This window comes from Podarcis tiliguerta (genome assembly GCF_965153285.1).
Source record: "Podarcis tiliguerta genome assembly, chromosome: 3".
NCBI lineage: Eukaryota > Metazoa > Chordata > Lepidosauria > Squamata > Lacertidae > Podarcis > Podarcis tiliguerta.
The window spans coordinates 19,770,149-19,795,623 of NC_139536.1; the positions used below are offsets into that span (position 1 = coordinate 19,770,149).

Consider the following 25,475-nt stretch of genomic DNA (forward strand, 5'->3'; position numbering starts at 1 on the left):
GCCACCACCACACATTTAAAACACCTCCCAAGACCAGACCACACCTTTAAAGCACAGCCATACCACTTTAATAGTAATGGCTCCCCCCAAAGAATCCTGGGAACTGTGACCTGTTAATGGCGGTGCGAACTGTAGCTCTGTGCGGGGTCTCCTAATAACTCTCAGCATCCTTAAGCAACTACAATTCCCAGGATTCTTTGTGGGGGGGGAACCCATAATTGTTAAAAGTGGTATAAAAGTGCTTTAAACATATTGGGTAGAGGTGACTGATGTAGATGTCAAGAGCACATAGAACCATCATCTCCCTATATTCAAGTGTCTAATAATAATAATAATAATAATAATAATTGCATGTTGTCACCCTCTAGACCTCCCATGGAGGAGGCACACAAAGAAAGAAAGGCCTCAAGTGATGATTGCAGGGTCCAGGTCAGTTCATATGGGGAAATCTACGTGCTATGTACCTGGCACACCCTATGAGGTATCCAACTAGCTTTTACATTGTTATTAATCACTAACTTAGGTTTCTTAATGTCAATGGGTCTATTAAGTAGGTGACTTAGGGGACTACAACTGCCTGGAACAGCATCTTTCCTTGCCAGGGACAAGACCGGGACCCAGCAATCCCTGCTGGGAAATGGGCACCATGCATATCACTTCTAAACGGAGGGCTCCCCAAGGACTACTGTGGGCAGTGAAGAAGAAGAAGAAGAAGAAGAAGAAGAAGAAGAAGAAGAAGAAGAAGAAGAAGAGTTGTTTGGATTTGATATCCCACTTTATCACTACCCTAAGGAGTCTCAAAGCGGCTAACGTTCTCCTTTGCCTTCCTCCCCCACAACAAACACTCTGTGAGGTGAGTGGGGCTGAGAGACTTCAGAGAAGTGTGACTAGCCCAAGGTCACCCAGCAGCTGCAAGTGGAGGAGCGGGGAAGCGAACTCAGTTCACCAGATTACGAGTCCACTGCTCTTAACCACTACACCACACTGGCTCTCTAGTTAACCACACTGGTTAACGGATTGCAGGAGATAAAGACAGGAATCCTGTCCATATATACTTGGGAGGACTCTGTGGGGCTTCCTTCTGAACAGACATATCCAGGAGTGCACTGATGTTATGTGCGACTCTTGGCATAAAGAGGTCGAAGGGATGGTTTGCGGTTTATTTATTTTTTTACCCAACACAGAAGGGATCAGCTTCTGTGAAGTGGCTTTGCAGAGCATCTGCTGAATTCAATTCTCTTTTGGGAGAATGTTATTTCAGTGCGTTTCCATTTGTCATCACTGTAATATCACGGGGGGTAGAGAGGAACATCTGGCAAGACAATGATCTCATGCCAGTTTTTCAACTAGATAAGAATATTTATGTTCACATGTGTTCTCACAAGGGGACTTCAAAGTAGTAGCTTTGATGTTTACATGGCTTTCTGACAAGAACGATTCCTTCTGACAATTGAAAAATAATAAAGCCTTTTTTGACTTCATCACTACTGAGGTCAAAGCAGTCTAAGTTCTTCCAGGGCTTCTTCCAGCTCACTTGGTTTGTGTACTCCAAAGAGCACAAGTTTAGCAGGGACGATGCCATTATTTTGTCCAACTGCTTTTGATTTTCTCCATATGGGAACCTAGGAAGTTGCCTTATACTAAGCTAAACCATTGGACAGCTAGATCAATGCTGTCTATAGCAACTGCCAACAGCCTTCTGTGATATCAGGCAGGGTTCTCATCCAGCCCTACCTGTGTTGAACTGAACTTGAGAACTTCTGAATGCAGAGCTTTGGGATACGTTGTCAGCAATATACTGATGACACACAACTCTAATTCTCCTCTACATCTGCAGGTGTGGCAGTGGATGTGCTGGACTGTTGTCTTGCCTCAGTAAGGGACTGGATGAGAGCCAACAATCTGAAGCTCAATCCAGATAAGGCTGAGGCACTGTTAGTGGGTGGATGAGTGGAGGGTTGCCGTCTCTTGATAGGGTAACACTCCCTCTGAGGAATGGGCACACAGCTTGGGGGTACTTCTGTTAGAATTCTTGCTCCATGGTTGCAGTCATGGGATTGTTGTCTTCTGGATCCACTGCTGTCGCTTGAGGCTCAGGTGGTCTTAGTGGTGCCTTCCATCAGCTTGGGCCGGCGGCTCAGCTGCACACCTATCTGGACCAGGGCTTCTGTTGTCTATGCTCTGGTAACCTCTAGGTTAGATTACTGCAACGTGTTGTGCGTGGGGCTGCCTCTGAAGACGATTCAGAAACTTCAGCCAGTGCAGAATTTGGTGGCCCAGTTGCCCACTAGGGCAAGATGGTTTGAGCATATAACACTGGCCCTGGCCTGACTGCACTAAGCTGCCAATTAAGTTTCCAGGCCCATTTAAGTGTGCTGGTTTGGACACAGAAAGACTTAAATGGCTCGGGACCGCAATATATTTTAAGGACCGGCCCTCCCCATATAAATCGACCAAGACCCTGTAACCAGAATCTTATAAAATCCCTTGGCCAACTCAAAAGTAAGCAAAATGCAACAACAAAAAACCTCATTGAAATTTTTACTCCCCTTGATCATTTTCGTATGCAATTACTTTTCTCATTAATTGACAGAGGATGGTTACAAAAAATGCAGAAGAAAATGTTCCGCACAGCACTAGTCATGAGTTCATATGCAAGAATGATTACCTTCTTCCTCCTTTGTCCGCTATTAGTGATCTTATCCGGAGTGACACCCAGGTCAGCAAGTACTTTAGCTATGCCCCTCGCATCCACTCCGCAGTTGGGGGCCACATTTGTTTCACAGCGTCTATGTACATTCATCTTGCAAACTGCAATTTAAAACAGGTGAGGAAAGGAAGAGAAAACCCAAGTTAGATTAGATCATTTTTTGATACGTCAACATCAACATCTGTCTTTACCATGTGGAAATCAGGGTGCTGAACTGCAGCAACCTTCTTTGAAACGAGAAAATTATTTCAATGGGGAAAACGCTGAGCTGGATCCATGACTGATTGTTTCATATCATGGGACACGAGAACTGCCTTCTTAAGATTAGGTCAAGGTTTATCTAGGCCAGCAGTATGTTCCCAACAGCAGCCAGCTAGCAATGCCTCTGGGAGCTTGCTCGCTCAGGTCTCTCCTTCAAACCTGACAGAAAAGATGTGATTAATGGGCTGTGAAGAGACAGGCAGCCATCTTGTCTGTGAAAGATGAAGCAGCACAGGATGAAGCGAAACATCCTTACACCGTCTAGGAGGCAAGAGACAGTGGTGCACAACCCAAATCACTCTGAGGGCCACTTTTTCATTTTTATTAACCCTAAAAAGCCACCTCACTATATCAAAGCACATTCTTTCCCTCAAAGAAATATGAGCACTGTACTTTGTAAAAGGGACGCGGGTGGTGCTGTGGGTTAAACCACAGAGCCTCGGACTTGCCAATCAGAAAGTCGGCAGTTCGAATCTGCGCAGCAGGGTGAGCTCCCGTTGCTTGGTCCCTGCTCCTGCCAACCTAGCAGTTCGAAAGCACATCAAAGTGCAAGTAGATAAATAGGTACCGTTCCGGCGGGAAGGTAAATGACGTTTCTGTGCGCTGCTCTGGTTTGTCAGAAGCGGCTTAGTCACGGTGGCCGCATGACCCGAAAGCTGTATGCCGGCTCCCTTGGCCAATAAAGCTAGATGAGCGCTGCAATCCCAGAGTCAGCCACGACTGGACCTAATGGTCAGGGGTCACTTTACCTTTACCTTACTCTGTAAAAGGCTGCTGGGAATGGTAACTCTGAGAGGGGTAAACTGCAGTGCCCAGAATTGTCTGAGGGAGAGAAGGTGTTTTGTTGCCATTATATTTTCAGCAGATCCTGATAACCCACTTTGTCTCAAAGTGCCTCACAGTTCACTCTCCCGTGCATAGCTGTCAACTTTTCCCTTTTCTTGCGAGGAATCCTATTCAGAATAGGGGAGTTTCCCTTTTAAAAAGGGAAACGTTGACAGCTATGCTCCCATGTCCCCATGAAACAACACAGGCCGCTCTGAAATCTTGGCCAACCTATCCCTCCCTTTCCAGCTCTACTCCATTACGCCTTCTGTTCTCATCATTCTCTCCATCTCTGTCCACATCTCTCACATTTCTCAACCCAGCCTTTTCATAAACCATTTATAACTCAGCTTGCTACTGAAAATCCTTTTTTTTTTGGGGGGGGGGGGGGGGTTGCAATGAGCAATGGCAGAGGCAGAGGACGATCCAATCAGCCGTCAGGCCTTTCATTGTACAGACCCATTAATCATAAACGAATATACATGTTCCCCCTGCCAAGTACATCATTGATTTCTGGCTGCGAATGTATCAAAGGAAGCAGCAAATAACTGGGCCGCTTAACACTGAGACTCCTCATTTGTTGACAGACTGCTGGAGCCTTATACCTTATATGCGAGTGCCCTCTTGTGGAGGGAAAAAAAGCTCAAGAAAGTGTACAAAAATGTAAGCATAACTCAATGCTGCACACTTTTAGAGATACAAATCCAAACACCGCCCCCCCCCCCAAACAATAATTCACTGCACTTCCAAAGGGATTGAACCTGGGTCCTTTGTTTGTTGCTCAAGGGTCTAGTCGCTTCCTCACACAGATGCCATTTAATGATCATTCTAACAGAGGGATGAAGGATCTGCAACCCTCCAAACATTGTTGGCCTACAACACCCATAATCCCTTATCATGAGCTATACCAGCAAGGGCTGATAGGAGTTGGGAGCCCAACAACACGAGACATGGTAGCCTCAGTCCAGTCTACCTGAAGGAGCGTCTCCACCCCCATCGTTCTGCCCGGACACTGAGGTCCAGCGCCGAGGGCCTTCTGGCAGTTCCCTCGCTGCGAGAAGCCAAGTTACAGGGAACCAGGCAGAGGGCCTTCTTGGTAGTGGCAAGAAGTTCCACCCTGTGGAACGCCCTCCCACCAGATGTCAAAGAGAAAAACAACTACCAGACTTTTAGAAGACATCTGAAGGCAGCCCTGTTTAGGGAAGCTTTTAATGTTTAATAGCTTATTGTATTTTAATATTCCATTGGAAGCCGCCCAGAGCAGCTGGAGAAACCCAACCAGATGGTCGGAGTATAAATTATTATTATTATTATTATTATTATTATTATTATTATTATTATTATTATTAGGGCTGTCACACAGAAGATGGAGCAAGTTCGTTTATCCTATCGTGCTCCAGCGGATAGAATTCGGACTGATGACCCAAGTTACAGGAGAGGAGGTTTTCACTAAACATCAGGAAGAACCTTCCGAAGGTGAGAGGTGTTTGACAGTGGAACCGTCTCCCTCAGAAGGTGGTGGACTCCCCTTCATTGCAGGTTTTTAAGCAGAGGTTGGATCTGTCATGGATACGTTAGTTGAGATTCCTGCATTGCAGAGGGTTGGACTAGATGACCCGTGGGGTCCCTTTCCAACGCCGCTGTTCTATGATTCTATTAGTTTATTGGGGCAAGGGGCACAGGCTCCCCATCCCTGCCCTTCCATTCCCATTGCTACTGGAATGAGAATTAAATCACTGAAGGAAACTTTTCTAAGAAAAGTCCAAAGTCCATATGAGAGCTATAGGTTTACTAGGCCAACCAAAACTTCATAAAATGGTGTGCAAATGTTTTGAGTTCTCCAGACTAGGTGTTACAACAAAACTTAAGGGGGGTGGGGGGGGGAATAAAAAGGCTTCTGGTGTTAGTCAAGCTGTACGTGGCTGCATCTAGTAAGTTTTGAAGATGGGGGTGTGGGAAATGAACTTTCAGGTGCTCGCAGTTTTCATGTTGTACCCCAAACTCCTGAGAAGAAGAAACACGTAATAGCTGGACCTCCGTCTCCACAAATCCCACAACCAGATGCTACTCACTCCTGATAAGAGGCAGGAGGGAGACGATCCACCATAAAATTTATGATGAAGTTGAAAGCTTGCAAAAAAATTGATGATATTTTTGTTGGCCTAACAAAGTCCTAATATGGGCACTCCCCCCCCCCTTATAGGGCAACCTTTTCAAAAAGTTGACATTCCTATCTATCTCCCACCACCGCTGTGATTTTTTTAAATAAAGCTGTTGTGATTCAGAAACATTGCCTTAGTAGGATGCTCCTTGAATACCTTATGTTGCAAGATCAAACCAAAAACAAGGGAAAGCAATACGCCTCTGGTTTCAGAAACGGACCCTAATAAAAGCAGCCATAGATACTTCAGAGCTTACTTTGAATTCTGTGACCACCCGCAGTAGGACAACCCTGAATGTTCCCAAAACATCATAAATTAAAAGGTTAAAAAAAGGGTCCAAGTAATCCAATTAAGTGAACATAAGGAGACAGGGAGGCATCTCTACAAATCTGCCAAGAATTGAATAAGCCAACAGGGCTGGCAGCAGCTGTTGCCAACCAACTCCATTTATCCTGTTCTCTGTTTCTGAATTATTCTGGGTTGTTTTTGTTCTGCTTGCTGCAGGCATGCAAGTGTGTATATTTAAAAAAAACGGGGGGCTTTAACTCAGATGCAGACATGTTTTGATTTCCTCCACTTAAGCTTGCTATTGCAGATAAATTGTTCCTGGTGCGAAAATGAGATGGCAAAGAATGAGAAGCTAACCACTCAAGGACTAAATGTGTGAGTTCATATGGGAAAAAAATCCAGGGTTCTGGCTACCCCACTCTCTATGAAATGTAACTGGGGAATCCAGGAATTTGTATGGTAAGGTAGTGCATTTTAAAGCAATTTATTATTTGTACAAATCTTTATGCACCTAATACTAAAAGAATACCAAAGGCATGTACATTAAGGAGCATACGTAAAGCACTTGGGATAGGTTACTGTGTTGTTCGATGAACATTTTGGGAAAAGTTTTAACTTTCCTTGCTTTCTGTTTATTTTATCTGTTCCTATTTTATCCTGTTAAAGTCACTTTTAGATTTTTTTTATGCGTGTGTATAAAGTGACAAACAGACATAAATACTGATACTATACAAGAAAATGCAAAATTCATGAAATATAGGCATCCAAATAAATTTCCACAACAAGTGAGAAAAACAGCTGTGTTGCATAATAGGCAGAACAGGCTTCGTTTTGTTACTTGCTTTATTATTAAGCACAAGCGCAAAGGAGGAAGCACAACCTACCTTTGCATTGTAAACCTTGTCTCAGAAGACCCCAGAGCAACGAACCACAGTGGTCACAGAAGGTGGGCACTTTGTAATTGTGAATGCTGAACTTGTGAGGCATGTTGACACTGAAACGCTGGGAGCCCACCTGGCAGAAAAATCACAAAAACACCACTCTGGTATGTCTAGTCTTTTCCAGTGAAGGCCTTGCAAAGTACTTCTACATTTTCCATATGTAACAAAAGCAAACCCAATTCCCCGAGTGCCAATCCCTGCATAGGCAAAATGGTGGACTTCTGTGGGTCAGTGGGTCTAGCTGTTAGCCAGAAGGTTGGTGGTTTGAGCCCACCCAGGGACAGCTGTGGGACTGCATTGGAATAGATAACCCTTGTGGTTCTTTCCAACTCTTCAATTCTTTAATTCTGTGAATCAAGGATACTGAGATGGGAGTAAGCTGTGCCTTTTAAGGGAGGGTTAACTGCGCAGCGATAGAGAGTACACTCTGCTTGTGGAAAATCCCAGGCTATTGAATATCTTTGGTCCCCAGTGAAGAGGATCAGGCAGCAGACAAGGAGAAAGAGGCTCTGTCTGAACTCCTGGACAGCTGCTGGTGGTCAGAGCAGACAGTATTGGGCTAGGTGGAAAGGCAGTCTGAGACTGTATTAGGCAGCTTCTTATGCCTGTTGCAGGGGAATATCAGCAGTACAGAGTGGTTCGGGTCAGCTTGCCAATCTTGCTGAGGACCCTCTGGTCATCTTTCAAGAAACATCGGGATCCTACCAAATGCCGTTTGCAAATCAGCATCAACATTGTCCCTAAATGAATCACTTGTGCTACATAAATAATCTTCTGGTTGTTTTAAAAAGTTCCACTTGCAGATGGAGATACATGGCATATTCCCACCCACTTCTTATCGCTGGCTTCTACCCAGAAGTTCTTTAAAACAATAAGAGCACCAATTCAGAAATGCTTTAAAGCTTCCTGTAGTCTGGAGCCAGAGAATGTAAATCTACACAGGAACTTCCATATCCCCGCTGGCATAGAAGGATGGCACAAGTTGGTAGATTAACATCTGGCACAAGAGGTCATGGCTTTTAAAAGCACAAACACTGGCTTGTAAGCTCCGGGGGTGGGAGCAGAAGATGGTAGTGCAATGGCTCTCTGAAACAAAACTGAGATATTATGGGGTGGGGCATCCCAGAGAACAGACTGCAGCGGCACTCTACTTTTTGCAAGAGGGCAAGAGAGAAAAAGATTCTGCACACTGTCAGCTCTACCCTGAGTCTAGATTCACCCTGCCAATTCAAAATTGGAAATGCAAACTGCTTCGGGTGTGAAGCTGTGCACAGGAACCTTGTAGAACCACAGACGGCAGAGGACAAAGACACATCATCAGTGCTGAAATGGGATTCAGCTGCCAGTCTGGTTGGCTTCTGTATATGGAGTGGTAATGGGGCAGCCATCTTGTCTTTTGCCTCAGGCGGCAGAATTTCTTGAGCAGGCTCTGAAGACAGGGCCACCGCTTTGGGTGGCCAGTATCCAGTTCCATTCTCAGAATTCAGAGTTGGCCCTCTTTTAAAAACAAACATTGACAATAGTTCCCAGGGAAATTGTGCACAACAGTTCTCAGTCATGCAAAAAAGTAAATGGTGGACTAAAGAGAGATTAGAAGAGTGCAGTCGGGATCCATCTCCTTCTCCATCTCTTTAACAAACAGGGGAGGTGACAGTGACTTGGCCTGACTTTATAGATATGGAAAAAAATTCCACAAAACAGCACAACTCCCTTTTATCTAGAGCATTTGTTCTATAAATATTTACCTCATTGTGGGCTTCCTGCTTCTTCAACCCAGCGCATTTCGTTATTATAAGCTCATGGCATCGCTTATGGACTACGCAAGTGCAAACTGTAAACAAGAGAAACCGTATCAAGTTTGAGTTTTCACAAAGGCAGTTTTATTATTTTGTCCAGAAGGGATGAGGTAACTGAAAACGAAAAAGGAAAAGGCAAACTCTGAAGGGTTGCTTCCCATTCATACCCACCAGTCCCAGAGGATCTGAAAAACCTAAGCAATATACTTCTTAACTGAAGAGGGTGGTCTAGGGTTATTGTACCTGAGCTGAACTGGGGGACAGGGTTGGGGAAAAGGCTGCAACAAAGTTGTCTTGTTCGTATCTAGTGGAATTTCCCCTCCTTCTCCTCCCCACTTCTGCCCCTGAAATCTCTTCCAGGTTTTCCCCTACCAACTCTTTGGAGAAGACAGGACATGGGGGGGGGGGTTTGCTGGGGGATGAAAGGGATGACAACTTCTGCTGTGCAAACAGAGGCCCTTGCCCAAATGGGACAACTCTGCTGAATGCAACCCACTGCATCCTGTTCCAATGCTGCTATCAAGAGAATCATGGGGCTCTCATGGCACACAGATCCTGCGAATTCACAATACAAAGCGCTCGTTTTTTATATTGAAGGCCCTAAACAGCTTGGGGCCTGCACTCATGTCAACTTGCCCACAGTACATCCCCAGGGCTGTGCTCCTGTGCCTGCCACTGATGTCCATTAAACTGATGGCTATGAGAGGGAGGGCCTTTTCAGTAGTGGCCCCACACTTGTGAAACTCTTTTCTCATTGAGGTTTGTAGAGGCCCATGCCTATTCACCTAGAAGACAGCACTAAGGACCAATTTCTTTTAAATTCAGGTAGGTAGCCGTGTTGGTCTGACACCGCTGAAATAAATAAAAATTAATAATAAATTGCCCCGTAGCACCTTAGAGACCAATTAAGTTTGTTCTGGGTATAAGCTTTCGTGTGCATGCACACTTCTTCAGATATCTGAAGAGTATCTGAAAAAGTGTGCATACACATGAAAGCTTATACCCAGAACAAACTTAGTTGGTCTCTAAGGTGCTACTGGACAATTTTTCAATTTCTTTTAAGTTGCTTTTGCATAATCAGGGGCTCTTTATTCATTTAAATGATATAACTCTGAGCTGAATGTTATTTATTTGTTTGTTTGTTTGATCCTGCTGTGTTTTATACTCTTTATGGCGACTGATCGCTGATCCTGTTCCAAGAACCAATGAATGGCAAAGATGCTAGCTCCTTATAACTTACACCACAGATCTTATAATTGTATGTCAAATTTTCCTTACCTTGACATTGGTACCCTTGCTTTCCTATTACTCCCCTGGAGATGAAAAACAAACACACAGAGCATGAATTAGGAATCGGGAATGGACGTATATTTTCACATCGCAACATTGACATGGTCAAGAGAGAGACACAGCCAATGACCAGGGATGAATGTACTGGCTGCAACCCAATTTATTTAAGGAGATTCCTCTCTTGGCTCTACAGATGGAATTCTTCCCTTTGTTTCCCCCCTCCATCATTTTTGGAAATGTCACCAAGCATATACTTTGCCAAAAATCCCATGCCAAAAATGAAAATAGATAGTTCTTAAGGCTCCTTAGGAACAGATTCCTCCACCACCCTGACACTCTCTCTTTTTCTCTCTCTCTTACATGAAAGAAAGCATTGTGTGTTATCTGCACAGCCACAAATGCTCCAAAGCCCTGAAAGGTCTTGCAGATCTGGTGCCTCTGAGTCCTTAATTCAGGCTAATCTTGGGCCTTCCAGATGTTGCTGGACTTCAGTTCCCATCAGCCCCAGCTGGCATGGACAACCGCCGGGGATTATATAGGAGCTGTAAATCAGCAACATCTGTGGACCACAGGTTAGCCAGCCCTGCTGAAATGGTTGCAACTGAGAAGAAGAAAGCTTGAAAGGCTTCTTCCTCTATTTTAGTCCTGCAAAGATCAGAGACACTGTGGCTGAGGAGCTTTTCCCTGCCACAAGAGACATTATTGATAGATGTAGGGCCAGCTGAACATTACCTTCTGGAGTTTTAGTGTTACAGATCTGGGAAAAAAAACCCCTCTCTCTGCCGTGTATGCATACACACACATTGGTATGATTCAGACAACCAGCCTATCTGGGGATGGGTAAAATTCAGTGTACTTGACCAATCCCTCGTCTGAACGAGTCAACAACTTAAAAATCTTACAGCCCATTCCTACGCATGCCTACTCGGAAGAAAATCCTATTATACTCAATAGGAATTACTCCGAAGAAGGTGTGCAGAAAGAATACAAAGAGTTTGGTTCTATATTATCAAATAGCTGCAGCAACCACAACAATAGTTACCTTCTTTTCAACGAAATGAATGGATTTACAGTAATTGAAGCAGCCCACATGCTATCATGCAACACAACAAGCTAGCCCAAAGGTGGAGAACGGGATCTGGCGGGTGGGCTGGATCCTGACCTGCACCCATAGGCCATTTTGAGTGGTAACTGGGGACAATCACCTGTCAATTACCTGGCATAGCACTGATGCTAATTGCCCCAAAGTTATTTTTTGCTTTACCAAAAACTATTGAATGCAAAGGAAGATTTGTGTTCATAGCAAGCCCTACTTGAGGGCTTGATATCAGTGCCAACCCTACCAGCGCTTCCTGTTGGCACCGATGGGTGTTTAATGCAAGCCTGCTTTAGCAGGGAACAGTTGCAATATGGAGTTCCCCAAACTGGGAATCCTGTAGCACAGCCAATCCTAGCATGTAAGCTCTAAATTAGCATGTAAGCTCTAATAAGCATGTAAGCTTGGCACTTTCAGCAAGTAGGTACACAGGTGGCACTGTGGTGTAAACCACTGAGCCTCTTAAGCTTGCTGATTGTAAGATCGGTGATTTGGATCCCTGTGACAGGGTGAGCTCCCATTGGTCTGTCCCAGCTCCTGCCAACCTAGCAGTTCGAAAGCACAACAGTGCAAGTAGATAAATAGGTATCATTGCGGTGGGAAGGTAAACAGCGTTTCCGTGCGCTCTGGCTTCCATCACGGTGTCCCGCTGTGCCAGTAGCGGTTTAGTCATGCTGGCCACATGACCTGGAAAGCGGTCTGTGGACGAATGCCAGCTCCCTTGGCCCGAAAGTGGAAATGAGCGCTGCACCCCATAGTCAAATTTGACTGGACCTAACCATCCGGGGGTCCTTTACCTTTCAGCAAGCTCCACTTGGGGCAGCTGATCAACTGAATGGCTTGATGAGGGCTAACCAGAAGTGCATTTTAAGGCTTCTAATCATTTCTGTGGACCTGCAGATTTGCCTGCACCACACCTGATACCACATATGAAACCAGTTGTAGGGCAGCGGGGTCTGGTTGGAGGGGGGGAAATCCTTGCAGGCCAAACAGGGACCCATTCTGGGCCTAATTCAGTCTTCCCCTGAGCTAGCCATTACCCGGTAATGACACCTCATAAAATACTTACCATATAAAGTCTCGGCAGTGTGAACAATATGTTGGTTGTCTAAGGTAGGTGGCCATAAACTTGTGCCCGTTAACCTGGTGGACCCTGCGTCGCACTGCCCCCTGGCGCTTCCGGGGCCGCATCCGCTCTCTAAACACTCGTTCCTCATTGTCTTTGGGTGCTGGAGAGAACAAAAGAGAGAGGAAGGGAAAGAACATCTCAGATATGAAAGCTGGTGAGAGAATCAAGAGAATGCACAGTTGCAGTTTGATTTCCACATCACACCGTGGGTGCAAACCACCACAATGCTTTTTATTTCCCCCCGGAGACTTTTTTTTTTTAAATTAAACTTAAAAATCTTTACATGTATATTTCAAAGTCCAAATACATTTCTCTTTAAACTTTGACTTCCTGCATTTCCCTCCATGCTGCTCTTAATCCCATCCCCTTTTAAATACTGCATTCTAATAAACATTTCATCTATGACATTTCTTCTATTTCATATATTATCAATCTTCTACCACTGCTCATATTTCAAATCCTGCTCGCAATTTCATCCAATTATCCCCCCTCCCCCGATATTCCAAAAAAAAGGGAGTGTATACTCTGTCATGTTGGGTTTTTTTCTTCTTTTTTCTGTTAGTTTCTCCAGCTTCACATAGCCCCTTAGCTTTAAAATCCATTCTTCTTTCGTTGATGTTTTCTTTCCAGTTCTGCGTCAAACCACCCCAAAGTTTTGCCTGGTTCATCACACTTAGCTGGCGTATTTATTTTATTTATTAAATTTCTACACCGCTTTTCATACAAGAATCATAGGGCGGTTTACAATATATGAGGCGAGAACTATCCCCACCTCCCCAAAGTTTATCTCTGGCCCAAACCACGGATGCTTCTAGAATGCCTTGGTTATCTAGTTCCAGCAAGAGGCAAGATCACAGCCGCCAGGGGGGTGGGCGCTACTGGTGTGCCACCCCCTCCTCAGACACTGTTGCTAAGCCAGAAGGGGACAAAGGTGGCTTCTTACCCTAGTAGATCAAGCCTAGATTCTTGCTCTCTGCCCCACTGTTCACTTCCAGCAGCCCACAGAAATTGGCTGCAAGTAACTAAATCTTATTACGCCTCCTTTCTTAATGAAACTGCAGGGTTTTTCTAATGCAAATTGAAGCAGTTTGGAGTGTCAGCACACTGTCTGCATCAGATACAAATTGATTCTCAAGGCGAGGAAACGAGCGGTTCCATCGGCGTATTTAATTTCAATTGCCAAACACTCAGCATATTTTCTCAAGGAGCAAGCAGGATGATATATACAAGGGCCAGCGATGATCCCATTTGTTTTCTTTCTTTTCGCACTGTTTCTCCTTCTGCCGTTTCCCCCGAAAACTGGGATGCTGTGGTCTCTTCCTTGTTCTTTAGCTATTGTGCTAAACCAAACGCTGCAGGGGGACCGCAACAGGCAGAGAGATCACACACACAACTTTCGGCTTCCAGCTGCGACGCCGCTATCAAAGGGAAGCCACGCAGTCCGTATGTTGAGGCTTCCAGCTGTGTTACATTGCACTGAGTGAGACACACTCAGTGTCCACCCACATCCTTTTTTGCTTGGGGGGTGGGTTGGAGGGAGAGAAAGGATATGAACCAGCCACTGTCAATATCAGGGAGGCATCCCAGGGGACACAACCAGAGGGTTCGTATCCTGATACACTCACTGTGTTGTGAAGCAACATCTGATAACGGTGACACGGACCTTAATGAATTCAACTTACTGGGGTACTAATAGAGATTTATTATTATTTTTTTTATTATTATTATACCATATGCTCCTGATATCTGATTTAGAAATCAGCAAAATAAATAAATAAGCAAACTCTTATTCAATTGCCTGGAAACTCAATAAGGCTGCTCTCTTTGGCCTACAAGTGCACTGCTGTGGGGCCTAAAAAGATTTTGTTTTCTGCAGCTGCGTAGCATCAAGGGCTTATGGAGAAATACAAGGAGGACTTTAAGTTACCTAGCCACTGTATTTTTTAAAAAATATCTAATGTGTAGTTTAGCGTTTAAGTAATGTTATTAATATTCATAATACTAATAGCCTCAACTCCACAGAGGGGGCCACTTATTCCATTATTATTATTATTATTATTATTATTATTATTATTATTACTACTACTACTATACCACACTTCTTTATAAATTCAAAAGGTTTGCAAAATTACTAGAACATGTGAAAAACAATAAAGAGAACAATAAAGAGAAATTCATTTGGCGGCTCCTTAAGACTAATTATGAATAAGCTTTTGATTACAAAGCTTTCAAAAGGAAACCACCAACCACTTCAGAAATTATGTTGTATATATTGACTTATATACAACCCACTATGTGTAAAATAAGGAAAATAATTAAGTATCATATAATAAGAGCAGGCTAAGGGAAGGTAAAAAAGCAGGGAGATGATGATGATTACAATTCATGAACATGGCATGTTGCAGCCAAAGCAGACAGCTTGAATTCTTGATGGCTTGAATTCTGCAGTTCTCTAAAGATGATGCCCCAAATTTCCACCCCAGACAGACATACCAGAAATTCACCACGGCCAATGTTACTGAAAGCTCCTGAGAGGTCCAGCAGGACCAGGGATAGATACTCCCTGGCGAAGGTCACCTACCAAGGTGATCAAATAATTCTCCACTTAAAACCAAGGCTGGAATCCAGATTGGACAGAGTCCAACCGCTAACGTCTTCTCCCTTATTTCGTCCTCAATATCCTGTACATGCCTAATCCTGCAAAGGGCCAAGTCCATTTCTGCAAGCCTGCTCACATATCCCAAGCAAGCTGATCCTAGCCCAGCCCAGCAGGATTCTTGCCCAGAATTGTTCCAGGCACGTCTCATTGATACCAACACACACAAAAAACATGATTCTGACTCATCTAGCATTTGTTTCCATTACAGAGAAATTTACGGGCAATTGCTTTATACCAGACATTTGGCAGGGCCCTTTCCTGCAAACATAATCCCTAAGGGTTGCTTCATACAGTTAGCTTCTCCTACACATGAGTTGTCGGGGTCTTGCTCACCTATGCCCATGCTCACTATTGTGCGAGGGAAGTGTTTGATCCCACCAGATGAGCATTTCATGTGTGAAGCTCAACATCAAAAAAACGAAAATCATGGCCGCTGGGCCCATCACCTCCTGGCAAATAGAAGGGGAAGAAATGGAGGCAGTGAGAGATTTTACTTTCTTGGGCTCCATGATCACTGCAGGTGATGACAGCAGTCACAAAATTAAAAGACGCCTGCTTCTTGGGAGAAAAGCAATGACAAACCTAGACAGCATCTTAAAAAGCAGAGACATCACCTTGCCAACAAAGGTCCGTATAGTTAAAGCTATGGTTTTCCCAGTAGTGATGTGTGGAAGTGAGAGCTGGACCGTAAAGAAGGCTGATCGCTGAAGAATTGATGCTCAGCTTCAATTATTATGGTGCTGGAGGAGACGCTTGAGAGTCCCATGGACTGCAAGAAGATCAAACCTATCCATTCTGAAGGAAATGAGCCCTGAGTGCTCACTGGAAGGACAGATCCTGAAGCTGAGGCTCCAATACTTTGGCCACCTCATGAGAAGAGAAGACTCACTGGAAAAGACCCAGATGCTGGGAAAGATTGAGGGCACAAGGAGAAGGGGATGACAGAGGACAAGATGGTTGGACAGTGTTCTCGAAGCTACTAGCATGAGTTTGACCAAACTGCGGGAGGCAGTGGAAGACAGGAGTGCCTGGCGTGCTCTGGTCCATGGGGTCATGAAGAGTCGGACATGACTAAACAACTAAACAACAAACAAATTCTGCAACATGTCATTGGTTTAATAACAGCGCATCAGTGGTGGATTTACACTGGGCCATCCACACATCATTTTGCTTTATTCGTTGTTCTGCGACGCTTCCCCGATGTTACCGCCTTATTGCCGTCTGCAGGGACACTCTTGGACTGTAGCGTAACGGAGGGAAACTACGCAAGACTCTTTCTTTTAAAAGTAAGAGATGAGTTTTACTTGGTGTTCTTGCTCTTGTCGGATTGAACGCACAAGACAGGCAGGTAATACTTACGTTACTGAAACATATTTACATGAATTTGTATGAGAGACTAATATTTACAGACCGGTTCTGAGGCAAGCAGCAGCATAACGCAGCGCACTTGCTGCTTGAACAGTTAAAACACACGCAACAGCTGATAACTGGACCAAATGAAAACAAAAACTGTCTCAGGTGTATAGCATCACAGCACTAACCCTTTGCATAGTATTTTGGATGCCCCCATTCCCACAGGGAGGTGGGGGTTGTAGTAATCTTTGTTCTTGCTTTTTTATTATGTATTTTGTGGTTTTCTAAAAATCTCGCATTCTTATGTTACGAACCGCTCTGAGATCTATGGATGAAGGTCAGTATGCTAAATAAATAAACAAATAAATACAGTGGTACCTTGGATTACATACACTTCAGGTTACAGACTCCGCTAACCCAGAAATAGTGCTTCAGGTTAAGAACTTTGCTTCAAGATGAGAACAGAAATCGTGCTCCGGCGGCGTGGCAGCAGCAGAAGGCCCCATTAGCTAAAGTGGTGCTTCAGGTTAAGAACAGTTTCAGGTTAAGTACAGACCTCCGAAACGAATTAAGTACTTAACCCGAGGTACCACTGTAGATGATAGATGATGATAGATAGATAGATGATAGATAGATAGATAGATGATAGATAGATAGATAGATAGATAGATATAGATAGATAGATAGATAGATAGATAGATAGATGATGATAGATAGATAGATGATAGAGAGATAATAGATAGATAGATGATAGAGAGATAATAGATAGATAGATGATAGATAGATAGATAGATAGATATAGATAGATATAGATAGATGATAGAAAAACTGCAGCCCACTTTGAATGTATTTTGTGGTTTTCTAAAAATTTCCATTCTTACGTTGTGAACTGCTCTGAGATCTATGGATGAAGGTCAGTATGCAAAGCAAACAAACGATAGATAGATGATAGATAGATAGATAGATAGATAGATGATAGATGGATAGATAGATAGATAGATAGATAGATGATAGATAGATAGATAGATAGATGATAGATAGATGATAGATAGATAATAGATAGATAGATAGATAGATAGATGATAGATAGATAGATAGATAGATAGATAGATAGATGATAGATAGATGATAGATAGATAGATGATTGATAGATAGATGATAGATAGATAGATAGATAGATCGCTATAGATACATATAGATAGATATAGATAGAGGAGAGAGGAGAGAGAGAGATGATAGAAAAACTGCAGCCCACTTTGAAGTGCTAACTCAGTGCTAGAGCACACAAGGTCTCCAAGTTCAGTTTCCAGCAACCTCTTGTTGGAAAATAATCCCACCTTTTCCTGTTTGGAGCTCCAACTGGAACACATGGTTCTCCTCATTCCATCCTCACAACAACCCTGTGAGGTAGGTTAGGCTGACAGACAGTGACTGGTCCAAGGTCACTCTGTGTGGCTGTGCAAACGGACTAAGAACCCTGGTCTCCCAGCTCTGAGTCCAACAGTCTAAGCATTGCGCCACACAAGCTCTTCTCCCACTGCCTGGGACCCCAGAGGGCTGCAGCTGGTCTTGGACAATATTGAGATAGATGGAAGAGTGGTAGCTTCAAAATGTTCACATAGAGATAAATTATGATCTCCTCCATCTGCGTTTCCAGGGTTTTTAAAAGTCAGCCTTGGAAATAACGTGCAGTATCATTTTTATATTAAATAACCTCAGAAATGCACATTCATATATATATATATATATATATATATTCTCCCAACTTCAGCTTCCTGGAACTCTAAAATAGTCCCTTTTAGCACAGCAAAATCAATCAAGTAATGAGAAATCATTACTTAACTTAATTTATTGTGCATGCCCAATGGAATTTAGGAAGAAATTTAGTGAGAAGGTTTGATCCAGCAGAGAAGTGCCAAAATGCATTAGCTCAAATCTAGATTAACTAGCTAAGCACAAATGAGGGGATTTAGAAGTTTAGCCAGCTAATTATCAGTTGCCAAAGCATGGGGGGGGGGAGCTTTACTTGGAGACCGCAGATTAAATGTGTTTAATGTCCCCCCCCCCAAAATAAATAAATTCACGCGTGCATGTTAAGCCGACACTAGATATCTCAGGTAGTAAGAGAGGCTTTGACTGATACATGTAAGTTTGCAAGACAAAAAGCAACCAGCAACCTTGGTCACATTTAATTATGGCCTTTCCGGTGTAAAAACATGAGTTTTCACCTTTCTGGCTTAATTTTAATAGAAAGGTTCATAAAGGAAGGGGTCCATGAAAATACCATACAAGCAACTTTCTAGGGAACTACAACTCATTTCCACAGAGCCTAGGACTTGCTGATCAGAAGGTCGGTGGTTCGAATCCCTGCAAAGGGGTGAGCTCCCATTGCTCAGTCCCTGCTCCTGCCAACCTAGCAGTTCGAAAGCATGTCAAAGTGCAAGTAGATAAATAGGTACCGCTCCAGCGGGAAGGTAAACGGTGTTTCCGTGCGCTGCTCTGGTTCGCCAGAAGAGGCTTAGTCATGCTGGCCACATGACCCGGAAGCTGTACGCCGGCTCCCTCGGCCAATAAAGCAAGATGAGCGCCGCAACCCCAGAGTCGGTCACGACTGGACCTAAAGGTCAGGGGTCCCTTTACCTTTTAATAGTTCAAAGACTGGGAGAAATGAAAATATATCTCATGTATGTAGGGAATTCATGTACATTCTACATTTACACATAAGGAATGGTCCTGGCCAATCAAGCACTTTGAAGTTCCATTTGTACCAAAGGGAAGGGTGGATTTGATTTAAATCATGATTTAAATCACTAGTCAGTAAGACTTGATTTAATTTTTTTTTTTTTTACAGAAAGACTCATTCTTGCTGGAATAATCTTAATATTTTCTACAAGATGAAGGTTTCGTTTTTGGAATAATAAATTTTCAGAGTAGTTTTTACAGTTATATCCAAAATTACTGATTTGTATTAGAAATACAAAGACAGGTAATTATGAAATTACTGTTTATATTTGGACAACTTTTCTGCTGTACTTTATTGGAAGGAGAAAAATAATCATTTCCTTAAAAACAATTTAAACAGTTTATTTAACTAAAACAATAACATTATAGCATATTTATCCATGTTTGTTAACGGATGTGGTTAAACATTTTTTTAAAAAAAAATCTTAGACTGAGTTTTAGCACACATGAAAAACTTAAATCCTTAAATCCTTTGGGCTACAATGTAACTTAAATGGAAAACTATATTTAGAAAGATTTTTGCTACAAAAGCATTTTATTTTAAAAATCTGATTTAAATTTTTAAAAAATCAGATTTTTAAATTTTATTTTTAAATCATTGATTTTTATCCACCCTGCTAAAGGGAGAGGTTTGATCAAGTGCTCAAAATCTCTCCCATTCAAAGGAATGGGAGTTGCAGGTGCCAGGATTGGGTTGGATTGCACCCTAAGTGTAAAGCTAGCAATACAAAAGTAATGGATGCTCAACAACCTGTGTTTCAGCCTGTGCTCCTTGTGAGTACCCTAAGAGGACCTAAGCCATTCTGTGTAGAAAAAATGTGCAACCATCCAAGGAGGGGAACGGGATTTGGTGTCTTTGATCATTAGACTCTTCCCAGTATCTTATAAAAGACGCAACAATATTCCAGAACATCTACAAAATCCTACTGTCAGGCAGTATGTAGGAGATGTGGAGAACAAACTGAGACAGGGATAACCAGCATCTCTGAAGAAGAGATGAGAAAGAGGATTGTGTGTTGAAAGTAAAATGAGCATTACCAGAAAGCAGGCTGGGAAATGGGATTATTAAATAGGTACTAATATTTAAATTACTAATATTTAATTAGGGACGCAGGTGGCGCTGTGGGTTAAAGCCTCAGTGCCTAGGGCTTGCCGATCGAAAGGTCGGCGGTTCGAATCCCCGCGGCGGGGTGCGCTCCCGCTGTTCGGTCCCAGCGCCTGCCAACCTAGCAGTTCGAAAGCACCCCTGGGTGCAAGTAGATAAATAGGGACCGCTTATTAGCGGGAAGGTAAACGGTGTTTCCGTGTGCGGCTCTGGCTCGCCAGAACAGCAATGTCACGCTGGCCACCTGACCCGGAAGTGTCTTCGGACAGTGCTGGCCCTTGGCCTCTTTGAGTGAGATGGGCGCACAACCCTAGAGTCTGTCAAGACTGGCCCGTACGGGCAGGGGTACCTTTACATTTACCTTAATATTTAAATCCATCCATTCTTAACGAAATCAGCCCTGAGTGCTCACTGGAAGGACAGATGTGAAGCTGAGGCTCCAATACTTTGGCCACCTCATGAGAAGAGAAGACTCCCTGGAAAAGACCCTGATGTTGGGAAAGATGGAGGGCACAAGGAGAAGGGGACGACAGAGGACGAGATGGTTGGACAGTGTTCTCGAAGCTACCAGCATGAGTTTGACCAAACTGCGAGAGGCAGTGGAAGACAGGAGGGCCTGGCGTGCTCTGGTCCATGGGGTCACGAAGAGTCGGACACAACTAAATGACTAAACAACAACAACAATATTTCAATGCTAGAGTTGGAGAATATGAAATAGCTCTAACATGGTAAAAGTCTGTTAATGTTCCCCTCAGGCAGTTTTTCACACTTTTTTTTTAATAAAAAAAGTGTTGCTAAAAATGTGTCCCTAACTCTACTTATGCAAACGAATGAGCCCCATGGGCACACACACAAAAATTACGATTATTTATAGAGAACCATTCATACTGGAATCAAATCGTACAATTGTTACTTCAGGCCCACATAAGTGATTCATCTCCCTCCAGGTCAGCCATCAAAATTATTCTTGCACACCACTGGGGGTCACTCTAGCCTGGCAATTAAAACAGTATCAAATGTTTTTCTTTTTAATTATGAAGGTAAGGAGACCTTAAAAGCCGATTTCCCAACAGCATTCACCGAGGGTTGACTTTTGCACAAAGTATGTGAAAGCTCTGCGGAGGAATCAATCAAAGGTACGTGGGAGAAAAGTTACTTTGAACCTTTCTTCAAATAATAATATAGTTTTCAAGAGCAGCATTTGTTTATTTACTGGATTTGTACGGCTGCTCATCAATGTATGTTCTCTAGGTGGCTCACAGAATACAGAGTAAGATAAAATAATTCAATGCTTAAAATGCAAAAAAAAGCATTAAAAGTTCCTTTCTGGTAGAGGAAAAATAAAATATATATTGTAATGGTTTGTGCATCCATGGCTATTGCTAGAATATTTTTTAAAGAACTGTATGTGTGTATGTAAAGGGACACGGGTGGCGCTGTGGGTTAAAGCCTCAGCGCCTAGGGCTTGCCGATCGAAAGGTCGGCGGTTCGAATCCCCGCGGCGGGGTGCGCTCCCGTTGTTCGGTCCCAGCGCCTGCCAACCTAGCAGTTCGAAAGCACCCTCAGGTGCAAGTAGATAAATAGGGACCGCTTACTAGCGGGAAGGTAAATGGCGTTCCGTGTGCGGCTCTGGCTCGCCAGAGCAGCGATGTCACGCTGGCCACGTGACCCGGAAGTGTCTTCAGACAGCGCTGGCCCCCGGCCTCTTTGAGTGAGATGGGCGCACAACCCTAGAGTCTGTCAAGACTGGCCCGTACGGGCAGGGGTACCTTTACCTTTACCTTTATGTGTGTATGTATATTTTTGGATATATAAACACCTTTCCACAAAGAAGCTAATATTATATTTCAACATTTTGTTACGACAGATAGATTGTCACTGACTTCTGGCAAGTTGCCATCATTAGAAAGCTGAGATGCAATAGAAAATGATGGTGGCTGTGCTCAGAGACAGGGATGTTTTCGAATACCAGTTTCTGGAAACCACAGGAAGGGTTCTTGTGACCGTTTCTCACAGGCATCTTGTTGGCCCCCATGAAAACTGGATGCTGGAACTACATAGATGGACCATTGGCCTGCTCCAACAGGCCTCTCTCATGTCACCTTTTATGAAAGTTTTACTAGCAGAAACAATTCACCAAAATGTTGCCTTGACTAGGTCCTATGGAGAGCAAAGGAATGACATGAATTGCTAGCCCCTCTTCTCTGGCACGGCATCTGAAGTTTGACCTAAATATACAGGCCTCAACCATCACCGGATCTTAGAATACTGTGTTATTTACATATAAAAGGCAGCCTGATTCAGATGCAACGACAAAAGCCCATGAGCTGCACACCTTCCTCTTCCTCTATCCTTTGCGCACAAAACTTCTGACTGTGGTTTGCATCAAGCCATTGGTTCCTGTTTTGTCCAAATACTGGAAACTGCTTTGTGAACACAATTGTTAGTTATCAAACTGTGGTTTGATAAGCAATTATGATTTGTACAACCACAATTTGCATATTCATCTTCAGTGGGGGTTTTTTTTTTTGGGGGGGGGGAATTATGAAGAAGCTCAAGCAGTGGACCTGAGCAAGAACACAGGAGGTACATATTTTCATCCATGAAATGCTGGAGGGGATACAACCACATTGTGCAATTGGAGTGTACATTAATGGCACGGCATTGTTGCAACGCATGCATGGGCATCAGCAGTGGACCACAATGTTTTGTCAGGGCCCACTGGTGATGCCTGCCATGAGCCCCTCCAAAGAGTGGTCCCAAATGGGGAGCTGTTTAAATTTCCCACAATGCCCTGGTGCAACACTACATGGAGGACATTGTGGGAAACCCCACATTTTGCAGAAGGGATTGACACTCATTGTGTGACTTTGGCCTGAGTTCATACCCTTTGATTCACCGAGTTACTCCATTGGTTTCTAAAACACTAGTATGGCACATCCCATTAAACAAGGAACTTTTCTTCTTTGTGTTTTCTATTCTGCGCTAGATCAGACAGCAAGACCATCATTTTCACTCAGAAGGAGCAGGCATTTTAAAAACCTGCACCCCTGCTTCCCAACTTATAATAATGTGGGCTTTTCAATAGATAAGATTGCAATATACGAAAAGTTCAGTGGAAAACAATTAGAGAAAGCAACTAGTCAGAACAATAGAACAAAAACAATCCACTGGCACCCCATAGACCAGAGATGGGTAACGTGTGGTTCTCCAGATGTAACTGGACAACAGTTCTGACAGTCCCTGACTACTGACCATGCTGGCTGAGGCTGATGGGAGCTGGAAACCTACAATATATGGATTCCCCATCCCCGCCACTGGCCAAGCAACCACTTTACGATGTGCAGGTGCATTTGAACTGAAAAGGTCTTAGTTAGTCCCTGGGAAAGCATCATCAAGGAAGTCTGACATGTCTCCTTAGACACAGGATTACACAGCCATGTTCTGCTCCTTGTAGTAAATACATGAGAAGTCCGGAGAATTCTTAACAACCCTTCTTTGATCCAGCAGTCTTTTCCTGTTTGTTCAGGTGCTACCTAGCTGATAAAAGGTGATAAGCATAATGGGATTTAATTGGGGACATCTCCTTTGTGGATTCCCTGGAGAGTCTTGAATTAGGGTGTATTATTTGGTATCTCTTCAATTTGCTCTTTAAAAATTTGGTAGTAGTAGTAGTAGTAGTAATAATAATAAACTTTGCACAGAGCCTGCAAACTATAAAGGACTGTGTCTGGTTGGCTGGAGCAGAAATACACCTAAGAAATTAAACCAATTAGAGAAACTTGTGGGGTGGTCAACCACTCCTGTCCTGTCCCTGAGGGGCCTACTTTGATGTTGAGTTGTGTTCCCCAGCCTGGTTTCCTCCATATCTTTGTTGGACTACAGCTTGCACCTGCCCCAGCCAGCATGGCCAATGGTCAGTGCTGGCTGGGACTGATGGAAGTTGTAGTCCAACAAAATCTGAAGGGGACAGCCAGGTTGTGAAAGGCTGCTTTGCTTTTTGTGCCTGTTAAAAGTATAATTGGCCTGTGTGTCCTTTCTCTCAATCTTCATGCCAGCTGGGAATCATCATCAGCATCTACCCGATGCTGCCGATAAGGACTTAAGCTCACACGGTTGTCAATAAGTTGTTTTTTCTCCCCCCCCCCCCTTTTCTTTTCTTACTGTGTGTTTAACTCTATACTTCACTTTCCACAACTCCCACCTGAAACCTTGAAAAAGAGTTATTTCTCCCAGGATCAATTTTGTCCTTTTATGGTTTGTCAAACATTGATTTCTGCCTTTGTTTTGCTCCTTGCCTTGGTTTCGAAAGCACTGCAGCTGTCACCAAAATAGACATGGCTGTTTTTGCCATACAGGAACAGCATCATCCGCAGATCACATTGCAACCAGGTATATACCAGTGGGGAAATGAGGTCCACTCTGCAGTGTGCAGGTCTGGATCCATATCTCAGGGGGCTCCGAGGGCTGGAGTCAATCACAGGTCGGCACAAAAGATGCAGAGTTCCGTCGTTAGTGAAGCTAACCATTTATTCAAGAAAACGGCATACAACTCAGCAACACTTCCCAGCAGGTCTTGCCCCTATGGAGCAATTGCCAGGACTGAAGGTGCCTGTCTTCAACCCTTTCTAGGGCTCTCCTGTCCCGGATGTTTCCCAAGCAGTCTCAAACTGCATCTGCCCACCTTTGGCCTCTGCTCTGCCCTCCTCCTTATCCTTATTATCCAGCACATTCTTGGAGACCAGCAGGGAGGGGAGCTTGTTGTAGCAGGAGAGGGAGACTCCCTGGATTCTTCGGCAGTCTCTCAGTCCCCCTCCTCTGCTTCAGCCTTGGAGTCTGAACTGCTCCCTGTCACAGGTTCCGCCTGCTCACTAAACCCCGTTGCCCCTTTAGCATTGAGTCCTTCCTCCCAATCCTCTCCCTCTGACTTCCCTTCGGTGTCGCACCACCAATCCCCCAGCTCTGGTCCGTCCTCCTCTGGGGTTTCTCTTGGGGGTTCCCCAGCTGGTGCCTCCCACCACTCCTCTTTGTCTGGCCAGACCCTAGCATCTGAGAAGGCTGTCCTTTGGGACCCCTGATGCAGATCAGACGGCCCTAGCACTAGCCACTCATGGAGCC

The 25,475-nt window shown here is 43.9% G+C and overlaps 1 protein-coding gene and 1 long non-coding RNA gene across 2 annotated transcripts in view; both read right to left on the reverse strand.

The window, feature by feature from the left end:
- Positions 1 to 25,475, reverse strand: part of PRKCE (protein kinase C epsilon) — a 301,423-nt gene that overhangs the window by 86,777 nt on the left and 189,171 nt on the right. The window contains exons 3-7 of the mRNA XM_083433032.1: positions 12,439 to 12,598; positions 10,262 to 10,296; positions 8,933 to 9,018; positions 7,131 to 7,260; positions 2,669 to 2,811 (exon numbers count right to left, since the gene is read on the reverse strand). Coding sequence (XP_083289158.1) covers positions 2,669 to 2,811; positions 7,131 to 7,260; positions 8,933 to 9,018; positions 10,262 to 10,296; positions 12,439 to 12,598 — 554 coding nt within the window. The remainder of the gene's footprint in view (positions 1 to 2,668; positions 2,812 to 7,130; positions 7,261 to 8,932; positions 9,019 to 10,261; positions 10,297 to 12,438; positions 12,599 to 25,475) is intronic.
- On the reverse strand, positions 19,344 to 25,441 carry LOC310674263. The gene is made up of 3 exons (XR_014509492.1): positions 22,139 to 25,441; positions 20,719 to 21,759; positions 19,344 to 20,328 (listed from the first exon to the last, which is right to left on the reverse strand). It is a non-coding gene; the product is annotated as an uncharacterized lncRNA (long non-coding RNA).